Here is a 19,494-nt window from a genome sequence, read left to right on the forward strand (position 1 = left end):
CTGATTATCTTGGTTTTGTATGTTGATGATATGTTGATTGCTGGCAAGGATATTCATGCCTTGGATTCATTGAAGCAAAGCCTTCATGGCAGCTTTGATATGAAGGATCTTGGTGATGCAAATCACATCCTTGGCATGCGAATACTCCGAAACCGATCGAAAGGGGTACTCTTTCTATCTCAACAGGAGTATATCTCTAAGGTTTTGCAGCGTTTCAATATGGAGGGGGGGGAACAATTGGGGTTCCATTGCCTCCATATTTGAAACTCAGTGCAGAAGACAGCCCTACATCTGATGATGAGAAGGCTGAAATGGCTAAGGTTCCATATGCTTCTGCCATTGGCAGTTTGATATATGCGATGGTTGCTACACGCCCTGATATTGCCTTTGCAGTGGGAGTGGTTAGTAGGTACATGGCAAATCCTGGCAAAAAGCATTGGGAAGCGGTGAAAGGTATTATGAGATACCTCAAAGGCACAAAGGACTTGGGCATTTGCTTTGGAAAGCAAAAGGCATTTGTCGTTGGTTTTATGGATGCGGACTATGCTGGTCATGCGGACTGCAGAAAGTCTACTTCTGGGTATGTGTTTACTTTCACAGGAGGAGCGGTCTCTTGGATCTCTAGACTACAAAAGTGTGTTGCATTGTCTACTACAGAGGCAGAGTATGTTGCTGCCACTGAGGCATGCAAAGAGGCTTTATGGCGTTCATATCTAGTGAGAGATCTTGGCATTACAGAGTTACCTATTCTTCATTGTGACAGCTAGAGTGCTATCATGCTAGCTCGGAATCCCGTCTTTCATGCAAAGACGAAGCACATAGAGGTGAAGTATCACTTCATCAGAGATGTACTTGACAGCAAGAACACTGAGCTTGTCAAAGTACATACAAATAATAATCCTGCAGATCTTCTCACGAAGGGTCTTCTAGCTGAGCGATTTGCTCATTGCTGACAGATGATGGGAGTTGGATAGATGTATGTAGTTCAGCTTTGTACATACTTGGACTTGGCTGTTTTTTTTTTTTTCTTCTCACGGCACATTGCCTTTAGGTGGGAGATTGTTGGGAATAAAGGGCCATCGTGCCTTTTATTAGTGCACGAGTGTGAACGCACTTGTAGCACACTTTTGACTTGTATATACATAATATCTAAAAACCAAAAAAGAGGTACACTCTTTGTACCCAAGACAACGTGCATCTCTCTCTGTCACTCAGACTCTCTCCCTCTTTGTTTTTGACCTAAACCCTAATACTCGTGCTGCCTTCATTTTGCTCCAACAGCAAGGTACACCTCTATTCGATGTGCGCTTGCACTTGCTCCTCACAACAAATGGCCCATCTTTCAAATGAATGTCAAGTCAGCCTGCCTTAATTGTGACTTGAAAGAGGAGGTTGATGTTGAACAGCCTCTAGGTTTTGAGATTTCAGAGCAGTAAAACATGGTCTACAGGTTCCACAAAGCCTTGTATGGCTTAAAGCAAGTTCCCAAAGCCTGGCATGACAAAATTGACACCTTCTTTCTCTCTCTTGGGTTTCAGAACTGTTATACTGACAACAATCTCTATGTTTTTTTTTTCCCGCTTCCAAGGCATGCCATTTATTAACTTCTCGGTCGACTCAATGTTTGATGGCCTTTCTGGAGCTGAGAGGAGGTGTTGGAGGGTGGCAGCTCCAGACTTGCACTCTCTTTCATCTTTATTATCTCTGTACTACATTCGCTCTCTTCCCAGATTCTTCTCTCTCTAGGATCTGCAACTTTTTAAATGCCTTCTCTCTCTAGAATTTGCAATGCTTTAAATGCCTTTTGTCTCTTCCACTTTTTCCAAGATATTCCCTTTTTATTCCTAGTTTATTGTACCTATTTGGTAGTACAAGAGTCTCTTAACTACCAAACAACCATTCCCAATTTTGTATAAACAGGCTTATACCAGCCCCCTTTGTAAGAGGATTATTTTCTACTGCTACTTACAAACAAGCACAACTCTTTGGCTGTGTCTCTACTCTTTGCAACCATTTTTTCTACTGCTATCTAACTAACAGCCTTCTCACAGCTTGGCTATGTCTATTTTGTTCGAACTCTTCTGTTGTGGCTATTAACAGCTTTTCTCACACTCTTCCGTCTCTACATAGATGAGGTATCACATTACATAGAGAGATTCAGGGGTCCGGAGCACGCCTAGCAGGTATAGCTATACAAATATTACTATATGCTGATGACATTGTGCTGATTTTTTACTCTCTGGAGGGACTACAAAGTCATCTATAGACAAAGGTTTGTCAATCAACATGGACAAAACTAAAGTGATGGTGTTTAACACCACTCAAGCATGGATAACAAGATCAGAACCAGAATTCTTCTTGGGAGAGGAAAAGGTGGAATACACACGCTCTTACACATACCTAGGAGTAACATTTACAGGACCTAGGTTCTCCTTACATGAGGCTGCTTGTGCCCGCTTTCTCGTGGATATGCAGCCCTGGGTGCTCTCGAGAGACAATATGCACATTTGCAGTTCCAAGAGCCACGGACCAAGCTATGGTTATTTCATACACTTGTCACACCAACTCTTCTCTATGGAGTAGAAACATGGGGACCGAGTCTTAACAAGGCAAATCATTGGAAAGATTTAGAGAGACCTTTAGTGTCAATGATTGCTTGTATGATAAGGAGCAAAGCATCGGTGCCCCAGGATATAATCCGGGCAGAGATGGGAGCAACACCTATAATAACCGAGGCATTGTTCCGATCAGTGACATTTATCCAACGTCTTTGGGAGCTCCCGAAACGAAGGTACCCAAGGTTGGCACTTATGTCGACAACTGGTTGAAAATGTAGACACTCATTGTTGGTATGCTGAAATGCAGCAATGGGTCAAGTCACATGACATGAGTATAAATGCACTACCCCTGTTCCAATATAGCTTGGACTGTCCCCACCTAAATATGACTAACGTGGAAAAGAATAGAGTGATCCGAACTGATATTAGTAACTTAGAAAACAAGATAATATGGATCAGCCCCAAAATACCACTTGGTACAAAAATGGCCCACTATAAGACGCACTTCTTACATGCATCGGAGGATGGATTCGTCATCAGGCCACCTTATATGGCCATACATCTATCGTATGCGCTGCGTAGTGTGATAGGGCAGTTCCGAACTTCATCACATCAGCTACAGATTGAGGTAGGTAGATATACACGACTACCTCTAGAAGAGAGAATTTGCCAATTGTGTCATCAAGGAACAGAATCTGAGGAACACTATGTTTGTCATTGTAGTGTCTTTTATGAAGTCAAAGGGAGATACCATTGCCTCTTTAAACAAGGCTTTGACCCACTACGCAAGGTAATGGAATATGAGGACCAACGATGCCTAGGACTTTTCTTGCTAGAGTTCAAGAGATATCGGGAAAAGTTGTTCTTTAGCCCCATCACTCCTACTAATGCTACAAGTGCATCATAGGATACACAAATGGGCTCAAGACCAGGACATAAGAAAGGGGTTACAATTGATCGGGCAATAGCAATTTGCCGTGCACGTAGGCCCCGGCCCCATGGACCACGACCTCGACACCCTTGTCATCAACAGATAAAAGCCATTATCTCCCGCCATCATAGGTGCTTCCCTCGCTTCGGAGACATTTCCATTGTGGATCGACCTATGCTAGAGATCTTTCGAAGACAAAAGCTACAATATACCTAACTTGAGAATCTGACATGTGCCAAAAACCAGATTCCGTCGTTTCTTCTCTTTTCATCTTATTTACTTTTATATTTATTGTGTAATATTTATAGGAAATTGGTAAATTCACAGGTTTTTTGTATTTTCAAAGTTTTTTTTTTGGTTGAGAAATATGATTATTTGTGTGCTCACTCACAGTTTATATTTGCATTTCTCTCTCTCTCTCTCTATGTGTGTCTAATTGAAGCTCCCTTTCTCTCTCTCTCTCTGTGTGTCTAATGGAAGCTCCCTTTCTCTCTCTCTCTCTACCTTCGGGGACATCTGATAAAATTGGAACGATACAGAGAAGATTAGCATGGCCCCTGCGCAAGGATGATACGCACAAATCGAGAAATGGTCCAAATTTTTATGGCAGCTGATCATGCATATCTACGCTTTGAGGTAAAGGATGGATGCACAAAGGATGTATATGCTAAGGCGAGGGGGCTGGCTAGGTATCTATTCACTCACGAGACAATTGATGTCTATAGTTGTGGTGTATACAATGGCATGCTAGATTTGGATCCTTTTGCACCCCTTGAAGAACTTACCCAAGGTTTATCCAAATCATTGCATAAAGCAGTCACAAAAGCCTTCCCTCACACAACGGCTAACCCCCCCAAACTCGGTAGAGTAATACAAAATAGTTGGTATGATGATGAATGTCGTGATACAAGGAGATGCTTGCAATGTGATGTAACTCGGGGCATTTATACACACAACCAAGTGAGAGCAACCTTCCAACGCCTCGTAAGGAGGAAGAAGAGATTGTATTTGGCTAAATTTGAAGATCATTTGTATCGCTTGTTTCTAGGGCGAGAGAGTAAAAGAGCATGGAAAATGTTTAATGAGAGGCAACCCACCACACAACTGACCTCACCTTAGGTGTGGCACGAATATGCGAAGGTCCTATATGATATCCCGGGGCAACCTCCTCTTCCCCACCCAAATGCCTCACGCCCACATGAATCAACCTTCTTTACACCACAAAATGTAAGAAATGCCATTGATAGGCTATAATTTGGGAAGGCCCAAGATCATGATGGATTGGTGGGTGAACACTTTATCTATGCCCGTGACACCTTGTTCCCATTGCTAGCACACATCTTTAATAGAGCCATGTGCGGAGGTTTTCCTACTGATGGACTCAGCATACCATTGTGCCAATCCTCAAGAGTGGAGACCCCATGATGCCAAGCAACTATAGGACAATCATGATTGGCCATTACTTGGCTAAACTATATGGCTCGATTCTGGAATCAGAATTGAGTATATGGGCAGAGCAAAATGGCTGCCGTTCAATTGGACAGGCAAGCTTTCGGAAGGGTTTCACAACTTTGGATCACATATTCACCCTCCGGGCCCTTATTGAGGAGGGCAGAGCCCACAATAAGAGGATTTATTGCTGCTTTGTGGATTTTCGAAAAGCCTTTGACACTGTGCCACGTGCTCGGCTTATGCAGCGGCTAGAGGCCATTGGTGTTCCTATAGACATGCAATGGGGAATCTATGCACTCTATGAATCTGTTTCAGGAAAAGTGCGGTCTCCCAAGGGCTTGTAAGAGGCGGTGGCTAGCACAATTGGCGTGAAGCAAGGATGCCCACTATCCCCCACACTCTTCGGTCTCTATATAGATGAGGTATCACAGTACATAGAGAGATTTGGTGGTTCCAGAGCACACCTAGCAGGTATCGCTATATAGATATTACTATATGCTGATGATATTATGCTGATTTTTGACTCTCCGGAGGGACTACAAAGACATCTAAATGCCTTAAAACTATTTTGTACGGACAAAGGTTTGTCAATCAACATGAATAAAACTAAAGTGATGGTGTTTAACACCACCCAAGCATGGGTAACAAGATCAGAACCAGAATTCTTCTTGGGAGAGGAAAAGGTGGAATACACACGCTCCTACACATACCTAGGAGTAACATTTACAGGACCTAGGTTCTCCTTACAGGAGGCCGCTTGTATGTGCACATTTGTAGTTCCAAGAGCCACGGACTAAGCTATGGTTATTTCATACACTTGTCACACCAACTCTTCTCTATGGAGTAGAGACATGGGGACCGAGTCTTAACAAGGCAAATCATTGGAAAGATTTAGAGAGACCTTTAGTGTCAATGATTGCTCGCATGATAAGGAGCAAAGCATCGGTGCCCCAGGATATAATCCGGGCAGAGATGGGAGCAGCACCTATAATAACCGAGGCATTGTTCCGATCAGTGACATTTATCCAACGTCTTTGGGAGCTCCCTAAACGAAGGTACCCAGTGTTGGCACTTATGTCAGTCATCAAGACAACTGGCTGAAAATGGAGACACTCATTGTTGGTATGCTGAAATGTAGCAATGGTTCGAGTCACATGGCATGAGTATAAATGCACTACCCCCGTTCCAATATAGCTTGGACTGTCCCCATCTCAATATGACCAAAGTGGAAAAGAATAGAGTGATCCGAACTGATATTATTAACTTAGAAAACAAGATAACATGGATCAGCCCCAAAATACCACTTGGTACAAAGATGGCCCACTATAAGACACACTTCTTACATGCATTGGAGGATGGATTTGTCATAAGGCCACCTTATATGGACATACATCTATCGTATGCGTTGTGTAGTGTGATAGGGTAGCTGCGAACCTCATCACATCAGCTACAGATTGAGGTGGGCAGATATACACAACTACCTCTAGAAGAGAGAATTTGCCAATTGTGTCATCAAGGAGTGGAATCTGAAGAACACTATGTTTGTCATTGTAGTGTCTTTTATGAAATCAGAGGGAGATACCATTGCCTCTTTAAACAAGGCTTTGGCCCACTACGCAAGGTAATGGAATATGAGGACCAAAGATGCCTAAGACTTTTCTTGCTTGAGCTCAAGAGACATCGGGAAAAGTTGTTGAAGAATACAACCACACAAGCTCATCCACAAAGAACAATCACAACTTTCTTTAGCTCCATCACTCCTAATACTAGAAGTCAACCCCAGGATACAAAAATGGGATCTAGACCAGGATATAACAAAGGGGTTACGATTGATCGGGCAATGGCAATTTTCGGTGCTTGTAGGCCCCGGCCCCATGGACCACAACCTCGACACCCTTGTCATCGACAAATAAAAGCCATTATCTCCCGCCATTGTAGGTGCTTCCCTCGTTTCGGAGACATTTCCATTCTGGATCGACCTATGATAGAGATCTTTCGGAGACAAAAGCTACAACATACCTAACTTGAGAATCTCGCATGTGCCAAAACCCAGATTCTCTCGTCTCTTTTCTTTTCATCTTATTTACTTTTATATTTACTGTGTAATATTTACTTTATTTTGATTTGTTCTCAAAGACGAGAAAACATTTAAGATGTAATCTCTTATTCGGTCTTATAGGCTATTTTGGCCGCTTAAAAGACGTTAATATATCTTTCTTTCTTTCTTCTTTCTCTCTTTGTCTAATTGAAGCTCCCTTTCTCTCTCTCTTTGTGTGTCTAATGAAGCTCCCTTTCTCTCTCTCTCTCTGTCTGTCTAATTGAAGCTCCCTTTCTCTCTCTCTCTCTCTCTCTCTCTCTCTCTCTCTAAATGAAACTCCCTTTCTCTCTCTTTCTCTCTGTCTAATTGAAGCTCCCTTTCTCTCTCCCTCTCTCTCTCTAGTTGAAGCCTGGACACAATGCTAGAACATGCTCCAAATCTTAATAAACTGTGAAAATACAAAAAAAACTGTGAATTTACCAATTTCCTATTTATATTATTTTGATTTGTTCTCAAAGACGAGAAAACACTCAAGATGTAACCTCTTATTTGGTCTTATAGGCCATTTTGGCCTCTTAAAAGACGTTAATATATCTTTCTTTCTTTCTAAGCTAGTAAATTCGCCTCTTCCCTTTGTTTGGTGACCATCCTTCTTTCAGTATTTTCCTTCTATCAGTTGTGTTCTTAGATTGAAGTTTACCTATAGATGCATGTGTACCTTCTGTTTTTGGTCTACCCTATTCCTTAATCCCCTCACCTTGTATCATTGTTTGGTTAAATCTTAGGAATGGACACCAATGTGCCTCGAGCTTTGTTCAAGCTCAAGATGGCCAGACGATGAATGCATTCTTTGATGTGAGTAAAACCTGTATCTTATAGTGGGCCATCTTTCTACCAGCTGATATTTTTTGGGCTAATCCATGTTATCTTGTTTTCCAAGTTAATAATATCAGTTCGGATCACTCTATTCTTTTCCACTTTGGTCATGTTTAGATGGGAACAATCCAAACTATATTCGAATGGGGTTAGTGCATCTAGGTTTATGCCATGTGACTTGAACCATGCTTGTATTTTAGCATACCAACAATGTATTCGGTGTTCAGCAAGTTCTTTTGATGACATAAGTACCAACTTTGAGTACCTTTCTTTAGAGAGCTCTCAAAGCCATTGGATACAGGTCACTAATCAGAATAATGCCTCAATGATTGTGGGGGCTGCTGTCATCTTTGCCTGGATTATATCATGGGGCACAAAGCAGCAATAAGCGTTGATTGATTAAAAGCTATAACGGCTAGCCCAACAGCTAGTTAGCTCCAACAGCCAGTTAGCCCAATGGCCAGATCTTGGCCTTTATAAAGAGGAACTTTCACCTCATGTAAATATGAGTGATCTCTATATTTTCTCCCTCCTGTTGTGACCTACCAATGTATATTATTGAACAAATGTGCCTTCTCATTTTTCAATTTGGTATTAGAGCATAGAGTCGCCCCTCTGCAAAACTCTAGATCCACCCTTCTGCTGGTATGACAACGATTGGAACAACACTGTCCTAGCATCCGAGAGAGGAAAGGGGGATTTTTCATTTAGGGATGACATTGCTATTTGATTGAGAGGCAACTTGAGAAAAGAAGTTAGAAGAGGAGAGAAAAGATAGGCTAAGTTGAGAAGATGGATGAGGTGTTCTCAAAATTGAACGAGGATGAGGTGAAAACATTGGTGAAATACATGAAGCAGGCTGAGATTGTAGGATCTGGAGGTGTGACATGAACACAACCACCACCTAAACTTGAACTCCTCCCAGTTGAGTTCAAACTCGATGGACCAGACACGTACTTGAGCTGGTCGTGTCGCATTATAGGTGCCTTGCCATGGAGAAGCCTTGACGGCTACCTAACGGGAAAAGAGAAAGAACCTCCTGTCAAAACGAGCAATGAATGGAAAGCATGGAGAGCTACCCACATGTCTTTGTACACGTGGCTTCTCAACTCCATGGTTCCATCAATCGCCACAACTGTTGATAGAATTTTAAGTGAAGGAAATTTGGGAGAAATTGCAAAAGATCTATGCTGGGAGGGGAAATAACATGAGAGTATTTGTGATCGAGCAAGAGATAGATGTCGTCTGGCAAGGAGATAGGATGATTCAGGAATATATCATAGAGCTGGAGCGTCTATGGGCAGAATATGAGCATTTCTCGCCTGTGACAGTGTGCAATGATCCTCAATGTAAGAGCAAGGAAATTTCTCCTCAAAGAAGAACCATGCAATTTTTGAAACATCTCAACCTATCGTTTGATCGAAGAAGGGCAGTTCTTCTAGCCAAGGCTGAAATTCCCACACTTGATGAGGCAATTGTGACTATGATACAAGAGGAGAGTAGAATGAAGTTGCTCTCTGACACTACCAGACTTCCAAGGGTACGATCGGCATAATGGTGTCAAATTCAAGCGGAAGTGAAAAGGACAGTAGACCATCTGTAGGAAAACTTTATCCTAGAGCTGTGAAATATGTATTTGTGGGATACTCTCTGCCACACAAAAAGGCTATGTTTGCTGGAGTTCAATGGAGAAGAGATTATTTGTGAGCATGGATGTTCATTTCAGAGAATCAGAGCCATATTATAAACAAGAGGTAACTTCACCCTTTGATAACTGAATTGAGACAAAAAATATGAGGGAAGGAGATAATGGTCAGAGGTTGCTAATTCCTTTGTTGATCCCTACATTAGCTAACAAAAAAGTGAGCGTAGGAGATAAGGAAGAAGGAAAAGAAGACGAGGAACCTATATGTGTTGGGACTCAAGCTGAGGGGAGGTAAAGATGTATACAAGGAAGAGGAGGCAGAAAGAAGGAAACATGAACATGTCTTCAATGCCACTTGTGCCATCAATTCACCTTAGCAGTGAATAAGGATTGGAAATTACATCAATTAGATGTAGAAAATGCATTCCTTCATGGAGAGTTGATGGAGGAAGTGTACATGGATGTCCCCGCAGGTTTTCGTACAATTCAAACAGTAGGTAAGGTTTGCAGACGAAGGAAGTCACTTTATGGACTAAAGCAATCTCCTCGAGCCTGGTTCGATAGGTTAAAAAGGGCTATGGTGGGTATGGGATACGAGCAGACGAATGCAGACCATACAGTGTTTTGTCAACAATACAAGGAGCATACTACATTACTTGCTGTGTATGTGGATGATATAATTATCATGGGTAACGATGAAGGAAAAACTGCACAACTAAAGGTGAAATTGGGTAAAGAGTTTGACGTGAAGGATCTAGGATTGCAACGATACTTTCTTGGAATTGAGGTAGCTCGTGGAGCAGATGGAGTTGTTCTATGTCAGCGAAAATATGTATTAGATCTTCTCACAGAAACTGGAATGTTGGGTTGTAGGCCCATAGCTTCTCCAATCGACAAAAAGATCAAGCTAACTGAACTTGCAAGAGAGAAAGTTGATCGTGAAAGGTATCAAAGATTGGTAGGTCGGCTGATTTATTTGACTCACACCGGTCCAGATATTTCATTTGCAGTAAGTGTGTTAAGTCGCAACATGCATGATCCGAGGAAAGATCATATGGATGCAGTGTACCATATTCTGAGATATCTCAAAGGTGCCCCGGGGAAGGGATTGATCTTTAGAAAGCATGGCCATTTTAACATTGAGGACTATTGTGATTCTGATTGGGCCAGTTGTGCTGATGATAGGAAATCCACATCAGTATACTGCATGTTTGTTGGGGGCAATCTGGTTTCTTGGAAGAGTAAGAAACAGTCAGTAGTAGCAAGCTCAACAGCTGATGCAGAGTATAGAGCTATGTGGAGATGTTATGGCTGAGAACTCTCCTAGTAGAACTAAAGGTGAATCAAGAAAATCAGATGATGCTGTGGTGTGACAATAAGTCAGCAATCAGCATTGCCAACAATCCGGTACAGTACGATAGGACCAAACACATCGAAATCGACAGATTCTTTATCAAGGAGAAGCTTGATAATGGAATATTAAAATTGAGTCATGTTTCTACTGAACATCAAGTAGCAGATTGTCTTACAAAGGGACTTGGAACAGTAAGTCTTACTAGATTGTGTGACAAGATGGGCTTAGTGGAGTGTTGAGAATGATTAAAAGTTATAATGGCTAGCCCAACGGCTAGTTATTTCCAACAGCTAGTTAGCCCAACGGCCAGATCTTGGCCTTTATAAAGAGGAACTTTCTCCTCATGTAAATATGAGCGATCTCTGTATTTTCTCCCTCCTGTTGTGACATACCAATGTATATTACTGAACAGATGGGCCTTCTCATTTTTCTATTTTAATAAAGTGTATTGTGATGTGGATAGGGATGCATATGTGGAAATTGATGTTCAGGCCATATAAAGAATTATACGACATTCATATAATTAATTTTGTAACATAAATAATTATATACATGCATATGTGTACCTATATATGCATGTGATATAATTATTATAGTTTGACATGAATGTTTTACCAATTTGGATTTTATTTTTTATGAGTGTACTTTTTGCATTAGCGTATGTCATCCTTAGGACTTTAAGGGAAGGTAGAATTATCATATGATTTATGAATTCCTGTTTGTTAAATGTTGAATTATTTCAGTGTATTGTATATGTGGATAGGGATGCATAGATATAATTCTACATCTGGCCAAGTAAAGACATGTTTGCTGCTCCAATCTCAGTTTCAATTAGAAAACCTTGTATTGCTCATGGTACCAAGACAATTTCGCTTGCAGAACAAGTGGATTCATGGCCAGGGCCAAGCAAAGACCACACAGGTCTAATCCAGCTGCATTGTCGTCCAATGTTGAAACTACAGGTTTTGATTCTTTTCTTTTCTCATTTCAAGCCATAATAGGCAGTTTTCAAAGAGAAAAAGTTGATGTTGAGACTTCTAGGCATGTATTTAAATGTTATGCTATTTTTATTGCCTTACTATGTATTTTGGTTCTATCAGTATGTGCACTATGGTTTTGGCTATAGGTCTTGCCAACATTTAACTGTGTTTTAAAATCATCCATCTTTAGGTAGAAATGGAAGCTTAATTATTTGGGTTTCAGATTTTTGTCAAATTGCTTTAGTTTCTGATTTCTAACGGAACATCCAAAGTCAAACTTTTTAAAGCTTTAGAAATTATGTAAATGGCAATCACTAAATGGCACACTTTCTTTGTTCAGTTTCTTGTGTTGCCGCATTGACAGCTTATTGAAATGTTCATTATTGGTCTTCTACTGATCTTGGACATGTTTGAAATGTGTTTAAGATCAATATTTGGCTATCTTTAGCTTTACATGGACGCTTAATTGATTGGGTTTTAGATTGATCAATCCTTTTCCATCCAAAATCCCTAGCTTGATTAACTCAGTTTTTCAAGATTTAGAAAATTTTAATTAATACACTGATCATTGTCAGATGGGATGGTTTCATTGCATCAATTATTTGTGTTGTCTCAGTGATGGTTCAATCCTATGATCTTTATTTAATTTTTGGTCAGGAAGTAGCCGGCCCCATTTGAATCGCAGTAATAGTGCGCCACCAACTGCTCCTACAACACCATCCGACAATATTCCTGCTAATCGCCAACGCAAACCTCATCGATTTAGGCCTGGTACAGTGGCTTTAAGAGAAATCAGGCACTACCAAAAGACTGTTCACTTTCTTATCCATCCCTTACCATTTGCGCGACTGGTGGGTTCTTGTGATTGCAAAACATGGCAGAGATGGATAGAACTTATAGAATGTATGAATCACTATTAAACTTTGTCAAAAAAGCACTAATGACTCAACAACTTAAGGTTTCCACATTTCACATATCTAAGTAGTAGTTTGAGTTCTTGCAATATTAAGTAGTTTTTAGACCTTTACAGGGTGGCTTATACATGTTTTCTTATATGCTACTCAGGTCAGGGAACTAGCTGCCCATTTTTCAGACACAGTGAGCCGATGGACAGCTGAGGCATTGGTTGCTTTGCAAGAGGTAAAGCCAGCTTGAAAAAACCTATAATTTAGGTTTAGACTTCGAAAAAACTAATGAATACAAGTGTCAGTATCAAACCTAACATACAGGTCTTTGCCATCTATCTCTAAAACATTTACATTCTGCAGGCTGCTGAGGATCATTTGGTGCATTTGTTTGAGGACACTAATTTATGTGCTATCCATGCAAAACGTGTCACAATAAGTAAGTCAATCTAGTCTTATTTTGCCCCATGGATCTTCTTTATGCATGTCATGTATGTTTAATAAGAAATCAGGCATTTGCACAAATGTGAGTTCATGGGAATGCCATTTGAACATACTTAAACACAGATAAATGCAAGTGTTAGAACCAACCTGAACCGTTTATTAATAATCCAAACCATTTAATTATTTTGGAACCAATAAATGATTAAACCATGGGTTAACGGTTCGGTTCGGTTTGAGCCGAAACCGGGCCCATAGCTATTGGCGAACTACAAAGACATTTATGTCTTATAAGTACTATGCATAGACAAAAGTTCGTCTTTAAACATAGATAAACTAAAGTGATGATCTTTAACATCACATAAGCATGGGTAACAAGATCAGAACTACAATACATGGGAGAGGAAAAGGTAGCACACATACGATCCTATATGTACCTAGGAGTAACATAGAACATAGATGAAACTAAAGTGATGGTCTTTAACATCATGTAAGAGTGGGTAACAAGATCAGAACCAAAATTCCTCTTGGGAGAGGAAAGGTGGCACACACATGATCCTATATGTACCCAGGAATAACATTCAAAGGGGCTCGTTCTCATTCTGGAAGGTTGTGTGTGGTCGACTTTCTCCTAGATATGCAACTTTTCGCGCTTTTAAAAGAAAATATGCACATTTGCAGTTCCAAGAGCCACGAACTAAATTGTGGCTATTTGACACACAGATGCTAAAAATAGGATCAATTCCTTTACAGATCCCTACATCAGCTGAGAAATAAGTGAGCGTAGGCGGTACGGAAGAAGAAGGATACGAAGACGAGGGGCCTATATGTGTTGGGACTCAAGCTGAGGGGGAGCTATAGGTGTATACAAGGAAGAGGAGGCAGAAAGAAGGAAAAATGACCACATCTTCAGTGCCACATGTGCCATCAAGTTCCATGTCCCGACGTACCTCGATTTCTGAAATACCTACAGAACTTCCAAACCCAGAAATCACAGGTGATATGATTTCCTCTCCGTCTCCCATAGAGATTAGGAGGACCACTCGTAGTAATGCAGGAGTTCCTCCTGATCGTTATGGTTTTCCTCATGATATTGCTCAATTTATCTCTTATTCTAACATATCAGCTACACATAGAGCATTCACTGCATCATTAGACTCTGTCACTTTACCCAAGTGTTGGCAGGTTGCTAAAGAAGATCCAAAATGGAAAGCAGCCATGCAAGAAGAACTCAGAGCTCTTGAGAAGAACAAAACTTGGGAGATTGTGTCACTACCACCAGGAAAGAAGGCGGTTGGGTGCAAATGGGTGTTTACAATAAAATAGACCCTAGAGCAAAAAATAGATGAGACTAAAGGATATAGTCAGACATATGGCATTGACTACGATGAGACTTTTGCACCTGTGGCAAAGATGAGCACTGTTAGAACGCTTATTTCCTTAGCATTGAATAAGGATTGGAAATTACATCAATTAGATGTAGAAAATGCATTCCTTCATGGAGAGTTGATGGAGGAAGTGTACATGGATGTCCCCCCAAGTTTTGGTACAATTCAAACAATAGGTAAGGTTTGCAGGCTAAGGAAGTCGCTTTATGGACTGAAGCAATCTCTGCGAGCCTGGTTCGACAGGTTAGAAGGGCTATGGTGGGTATGGGATACCAACAGACAAATGCAGACCATACAGTGTTTTTTCAACAACACAATGAGCATACTACATTACTTGTTGTGTATGTGGACGATATAATTATCACGGGTAACGATGAAGGGGACATTGCCCAACTGAAGGTGCAATTGGGTAAAGAGTTTGAGGTGAAGGATCTAGGATTGCTACGATACTTTCTTGGAACTGAGGTAGCTCGTGGAGCAGATGGAGTTGTTCTATGTCAGCGAAAATATGTATTAGATCTTCTCACAGAAACTGGAATGTTGGGTTGTAGGCCCATAGCTTCTCCAATCGACCAAAAGATCAAGCTAACTGAACTTGCAGGAGAGAAAGTTGATCGTGAAAGGTATCAAAGATTGGTAGATCAGCTGATTTATTTGACTCACACCGGTCCAGATATTTCATTTGCAGTAAGTGTATTAAGTCGCTACATGCATGATCCGAGGAAAGATCATATGGATGCAGTGTACCATATTCTAAGATATCTCAAAGGTGCCCCAGGGAAGGGATTAATCTTTAGAAAACATGGTCATTTTAACATTGAGGACTATTGTGATTCTGATTGGGCCAGTTGTGCTGATGATAGGAAATCCACATCAGTATACTGCATGTTTGTTGGGGGCAATCTGGTATCTTGGAAGAGTAAGAAACAGTCAGTAGTAGCAAGGTCAATAGCTGAAGCAGAGTATAGAGCTATTGCTATAGGAGTTGCAGAGATGTTATGGCTGAGAACTCTCCTAGTAGAACTAAAGGTGAATCAAGAAAATCAGATGATGTTGTGGTGTGACAATAAGTCAGCAATCAGCATTGCCAACAATCCGGTACAGTACGATAGGACCAAACACATCGAAATCGACAGATTCTTTATCAAGGAAAAGGTTGATAATGGAATATTAAATTTGAGTCATGTTTCTCCTGAACGTCAAGTAGCAGATTGTCTTACAAAGAGACTTGGACCAGTAAGTCTTACTAGATTGTGTGACAAGATGGGCTTAGTGGATATTTTTCACCCATCTTGAGGGGGAGTGTTGAGAATGTTTAAAAGTTATAACGGCTAGCCCAACGGCTAGTTATTTCCAACGGCCATATCTTGGCCTTTATAAAGAGGAACTTTCTCCTCATGTAAAAATAAGCGATCTCTGTATTTTCTCCCTCCAGTTGTGACATACCAATGTATATTACTGAACAGATGGGCCTTCTCATTTTTCTTTAGGTTCAAGTCACATGGCATAAGCATAAATGCACTACCCCAGTCCAATACACAGCTTTTGGATTGTCCCCATCTAAACATGACCAAAGTGGAAAAGGATAGAGTGGTTCAAACTGATATTTCAAATTGAAGGACAAAAGAATGTAGGAAGATGGCCCACTATAAGGCACAGTTTTTACGTATATCAGAGGATGGATTCATCGCCATACACTCTTATATGGATATACATCTATTGCAGGGGAAGTTGCTGAAAGACAACAATTCGATAATACAACCACACAAGCTCATTAACTAAGGACAATCACAACTTTCTTTAGCTCCACTATTCCCGTTCATGCTACAAGTCAACCAAGGGCTACACAAGTGGGCTCGCATACAGGAGACAACAAAACGGTTTCAATTGATCAAAATTAGCAATTTGTTATGCACATAGACCTTGGCCTTGTGACCCTGATCTTGCCATCCTTGTCATTGACAGATAAAGGCTATTATCTCTTGCCATCACAATGTCTTACCTCTAGAGATCTTTCCATTCTAGATCAACATATGCTATTTTCAAGATAAAAGTTACTACCTAACTTGAGAATCTTTTACATGTAGGGATAATGGGATTCTTTAGTCACTTTTATTATTACTATCCTGAATCTTCATTAATATCCTGAAAGGTATTGTGTGATATTTTGCATAAAATTTACAGAACTGGAAAGCACTGTGTCTCCTGATCACTATTAGTAAAAGGCACAACTAATATAAAACCTGGACAGTACTAAAACTAGAAAGGATCTCCAAAGTAGCTGGGGGTTTAAGAAACTGTATGACCAACGAGATTTTCTTGTCTATTGATGAGGAATCACATAATGTTATGATTCTAATAGTTTGGGGTCTGATAGGCCAGTATGCCACGACTGAGGTGTGACCACTCTCTTTTTCTTTCGTTGCTTCTTTTCCCTGATGTGTAATAACACATGGGCATTGCGAAAGATACATGTAGAGAGGTAGGCCTTTTATGCATCACAGGTTGCACTCGTCGAGTTAGGTTCTCGATTGACATTTTATCTGATACACTTATCTGAAACTTTTCCATTCTTTGATGTGCCCTTTTTGTAAGTTCAAGCCCTTTAGTTACATGTGAAAGATAAGAATTAGTTCATAATATGAAAATTTTAAAACTGTTTAGGGATTTTCAAAGTACTTCATAATGTGAAACATTTCCAAGTTAAAATTTATATAAAGAATCTCTTCTTCTTTTTTAATCCAGTGCCTAAAGATATGCAGCTTGCAAGACGTTTGCGTGGCAACACCATTGACAGGCCTTGGTGATTTGTACACACTTAAATCTTTTCAATTATCTAATTAGGTAGGAATTCACCAAAATAAAATTCTCTAGCTATTACATAATAAGTAAGTAGCGTCTGACCTGTTCAACGTCATTAACGTGTCAATCAACTATAAAACCACCATGTATATATATATGAGTGAAGTCCTAAACATAGATATGACTTAATTCATGTTGTATAATTCGGAAAACAAATTGGCAACATTGCCATATGGTTACTGATGCTTTTATGGAATAGTTAGTACTTAGTACATTATCTGATTTTGATGGTATATGTTGGCTATATATTTTCCTTGTTCAAATGCGAAAAATTATTGATTCAGAGCGCTTGACATCATAATTGGTGTATTTATTCTTGGATTATCCTTAACCTGATTCTGGTAATAGAATTATAAGAGGTGAATATTTCTCTTATGGTGTTTTTATGTAATGAAAAAAGACACAGAAGAATAAAGCGTTGCTGCTTTCTCGTTAATATTCAGCTAGTTCGTTAAGTTTTACTGAATAACTGCAAATATATCACAAAACATATTGGTTTGGGAAGGCATATAAATTACATTTTCATCAGGAATTTGCCTCTCCTTATGAATACTATTAAAGAGGACATGTCTTTTCAAAGCTGTGTAAAAAAATGACATGTCTTGTAAAGTGGTTCTTAAATGAGATACATAGATATTAGGCTATATGCTTAAAAAAGAAGAAAGAAGAAAAAGAAAAAGAAAAAAGAGAAGGAAAAAAGGAAAAAAAGAGGAAATATTTATTTATTTACTATTAATACGATTGAAATTCATAATCTAACAAAGAATTGCATAAATTACAACTTGATTCTGTGTCTGCCATTCTGTTTATATTAGACTAGACATCATTACTCCAAAAAATAAGGAGAATTAGTCTTGGCATGAGTATGAACTCCAAAAAATAAGGAACTAGTGTGTGCTTATCAAAATACAACAGAACACATCGACCACCTAAGGTTTGCCAAGTTCTGGAAAGAAAATCATTAACATCAAGTACAAGAGAATGCATTAACCATCTAATGCTTGATAGAAATATTTAGAAGATTCTTTTATTTATTTAGGAGAAAGGACATAAGCATAAACCGCTACAAGGCTTCAAATGGAAATCAATTGAAACCCAAAATGAACTATATTCTATTTTGAGCCAAAGTGGAAATTATTTGCACACATAAAATTCATGAAATGATTCATTGATCAAATTTCTTAAACACCCTCATTGACTAAGATCAACAAAGACCCAAATTAGCGAATGTTTTCCATTTTGAATAAATTAAAATGTGGTACACAGTAAAATGTATTACGAAGTGGATAGAACAAATATTCATCTAAGTGTCCCTTATGTACACTATTTATCCTTTACAATTATCTATTAATGAAGCTATTATAAGATGGTTCTATGTAATGGTTCTTCAATTGCACCTCACCTTCATAGTATTCTACATTATGAAAATGCGTGTGAGTGCACCGACACATAAATGTACATATAATTACTCGTGCAATTGTTTTGTCTTAGAACATGGGAAGTAGTCGTGATTTCACAACAAAGGTTGATCTAGGAAAGGTAAACTCTTTTATTAAGTTATGGAGATTGAGTGTCACATTTTCTAATATATGTATATTCCCTTATTAGTTTAATTGCTATAAATAAAATGAGCTTGAGTTGGCTTCAAAAAGGTGAAGGAGAGGAATGATATTTTCTGTCCATAAGCTCCATATGGATTATCATGTTTATTATTTAGAATATTTGATATATCTTCCTCATTGAAAATACATAATAATGACTATATTGTAACAATAAATATCAAGTTTTCTATCTCTAATATAGCCAACTCAATCATAAGTTCCCATGGATCGGCAAGGAGAAGATTTTGTAAGTGATCCATGCAAGTCTTAATTTTGAAACCTATTGTGAGGTTTGACACTAGAAGTTTAGGTCACACAGTCAATTTCAAGTTTGAATATTTACATAGTTCACATTATGTACCTCCTGTGATCTCATCCAATTGCAGTTATGTAACCTGTTGAAAAAGGTTGAGCTTCATTTGGAGGTCGTTTACATGTGTATACGACTATATAATTTTGATTG

The 19,494-nt window shown here is 39.5% G+C and overlaps 2 protein-coding genes and 1 non-coding gene across 3 annotated transcripts; all 3 read left to right on the top strand.

Moving 5' to 3' along the window:
- LOC147869100 (secreted RxLR effector protein 161-like) lies at nt 1-860 on the top strand. Its single transcript, XM_087335972.1, has one exon. It carries the CDS (start codon nt 312-314, stop codon nt 765-767), a length of 456 nt encoding a protein of 151 aa, XP_087192098.1. The 5' UTR covers nt 1-311; the 3' UTR covers nt 768-860.
- A 3,125-nt stretch (nt 861-3,985) lies between these two features.
- On the top strand, nt 3,986-4,092 carry LOC147869101 (U6 spliceosomal RNA). The gene has a single exon (XR_015532387.1). It is a non-coding gene; the product is annotated as a U6 spliceosomal RNA (small nuclear RNA).
- Nucleotides 4,093-11,566: 7,474 nt separating this feature from the next.
- On the top strand, nt 11,567-17,644 carry LOC147869102 (uncharacterized). The gene is made up of 5 exons (XM_087326466.1): nt 11,567-11,816; nt 12,492-12,685; nt 12,900-12,974; nt 13,103-13,178; nt 17,314-17,644. The coding sequence occupies exons 1-5, from the start codon at nt 11,747-11,749 to the stop codon at nt 17,373-17,375; spliced, it is 477 nt and encodes a 158-aa protein (XP_087182592.1). The 5' UTR covers nt 11,567-11,746; the 3' UTR covers nt 17,376-17,644.
- The last annotated feature ends 1,850 nt before the right edge of the window (nt 17,645-19,494 follow it).

The sequence above is a fragment of the Azolla caroliniana genome, unplaced genomic scaffold (assembly GCF_043228905.1).
Source record: "Azolla caroliniana isolate FFs.n. ecotype wild unplaced genomic scaffold, voAzoCaro1.0.p SCAF_1, whole genome shotgun sequence".
Taxonomy (NCBI): domain Eukaryota; kingdom Viridiplantae; phylum Streptophyta; class Polypodiopsida; order Salviniales; family Salviniaceae; genus Azolla; species Azolla caroliniana.

Excerpts from the sequence above, each read along its gene's own strand:
- LOC147869100 (XM_087335972.1), top strand. The coding sequence starts at position 312 with ATGGCTAAGGTTCCATATGCTTCTGCCATTGGCAGTTTGATATATGCG.
- LOC147869102 (XM_087326466.1), top strand. The coding sequence starts at position 11,747 with ATGGCCAGGGCCAAGCAAAGACCACACAGGTCTAATCCAGCTGCATTG. Across the intron at positions 11,817-12,491 it reads GTCCAATGTTGAAACTACAG|GAAGTAGCCGGCCCCATTTG; the intron begins GTTTTGATTCTT and ends ATTTTTGGTCAG. Across the intron at positions 12,686-12,899 it reads CCTTACCATTTGCGCGACTG|GTCAGGGAACTAGCTGCCCA; the intron begins GTGGGTTCTTGT and ends TATGCTACTCAG.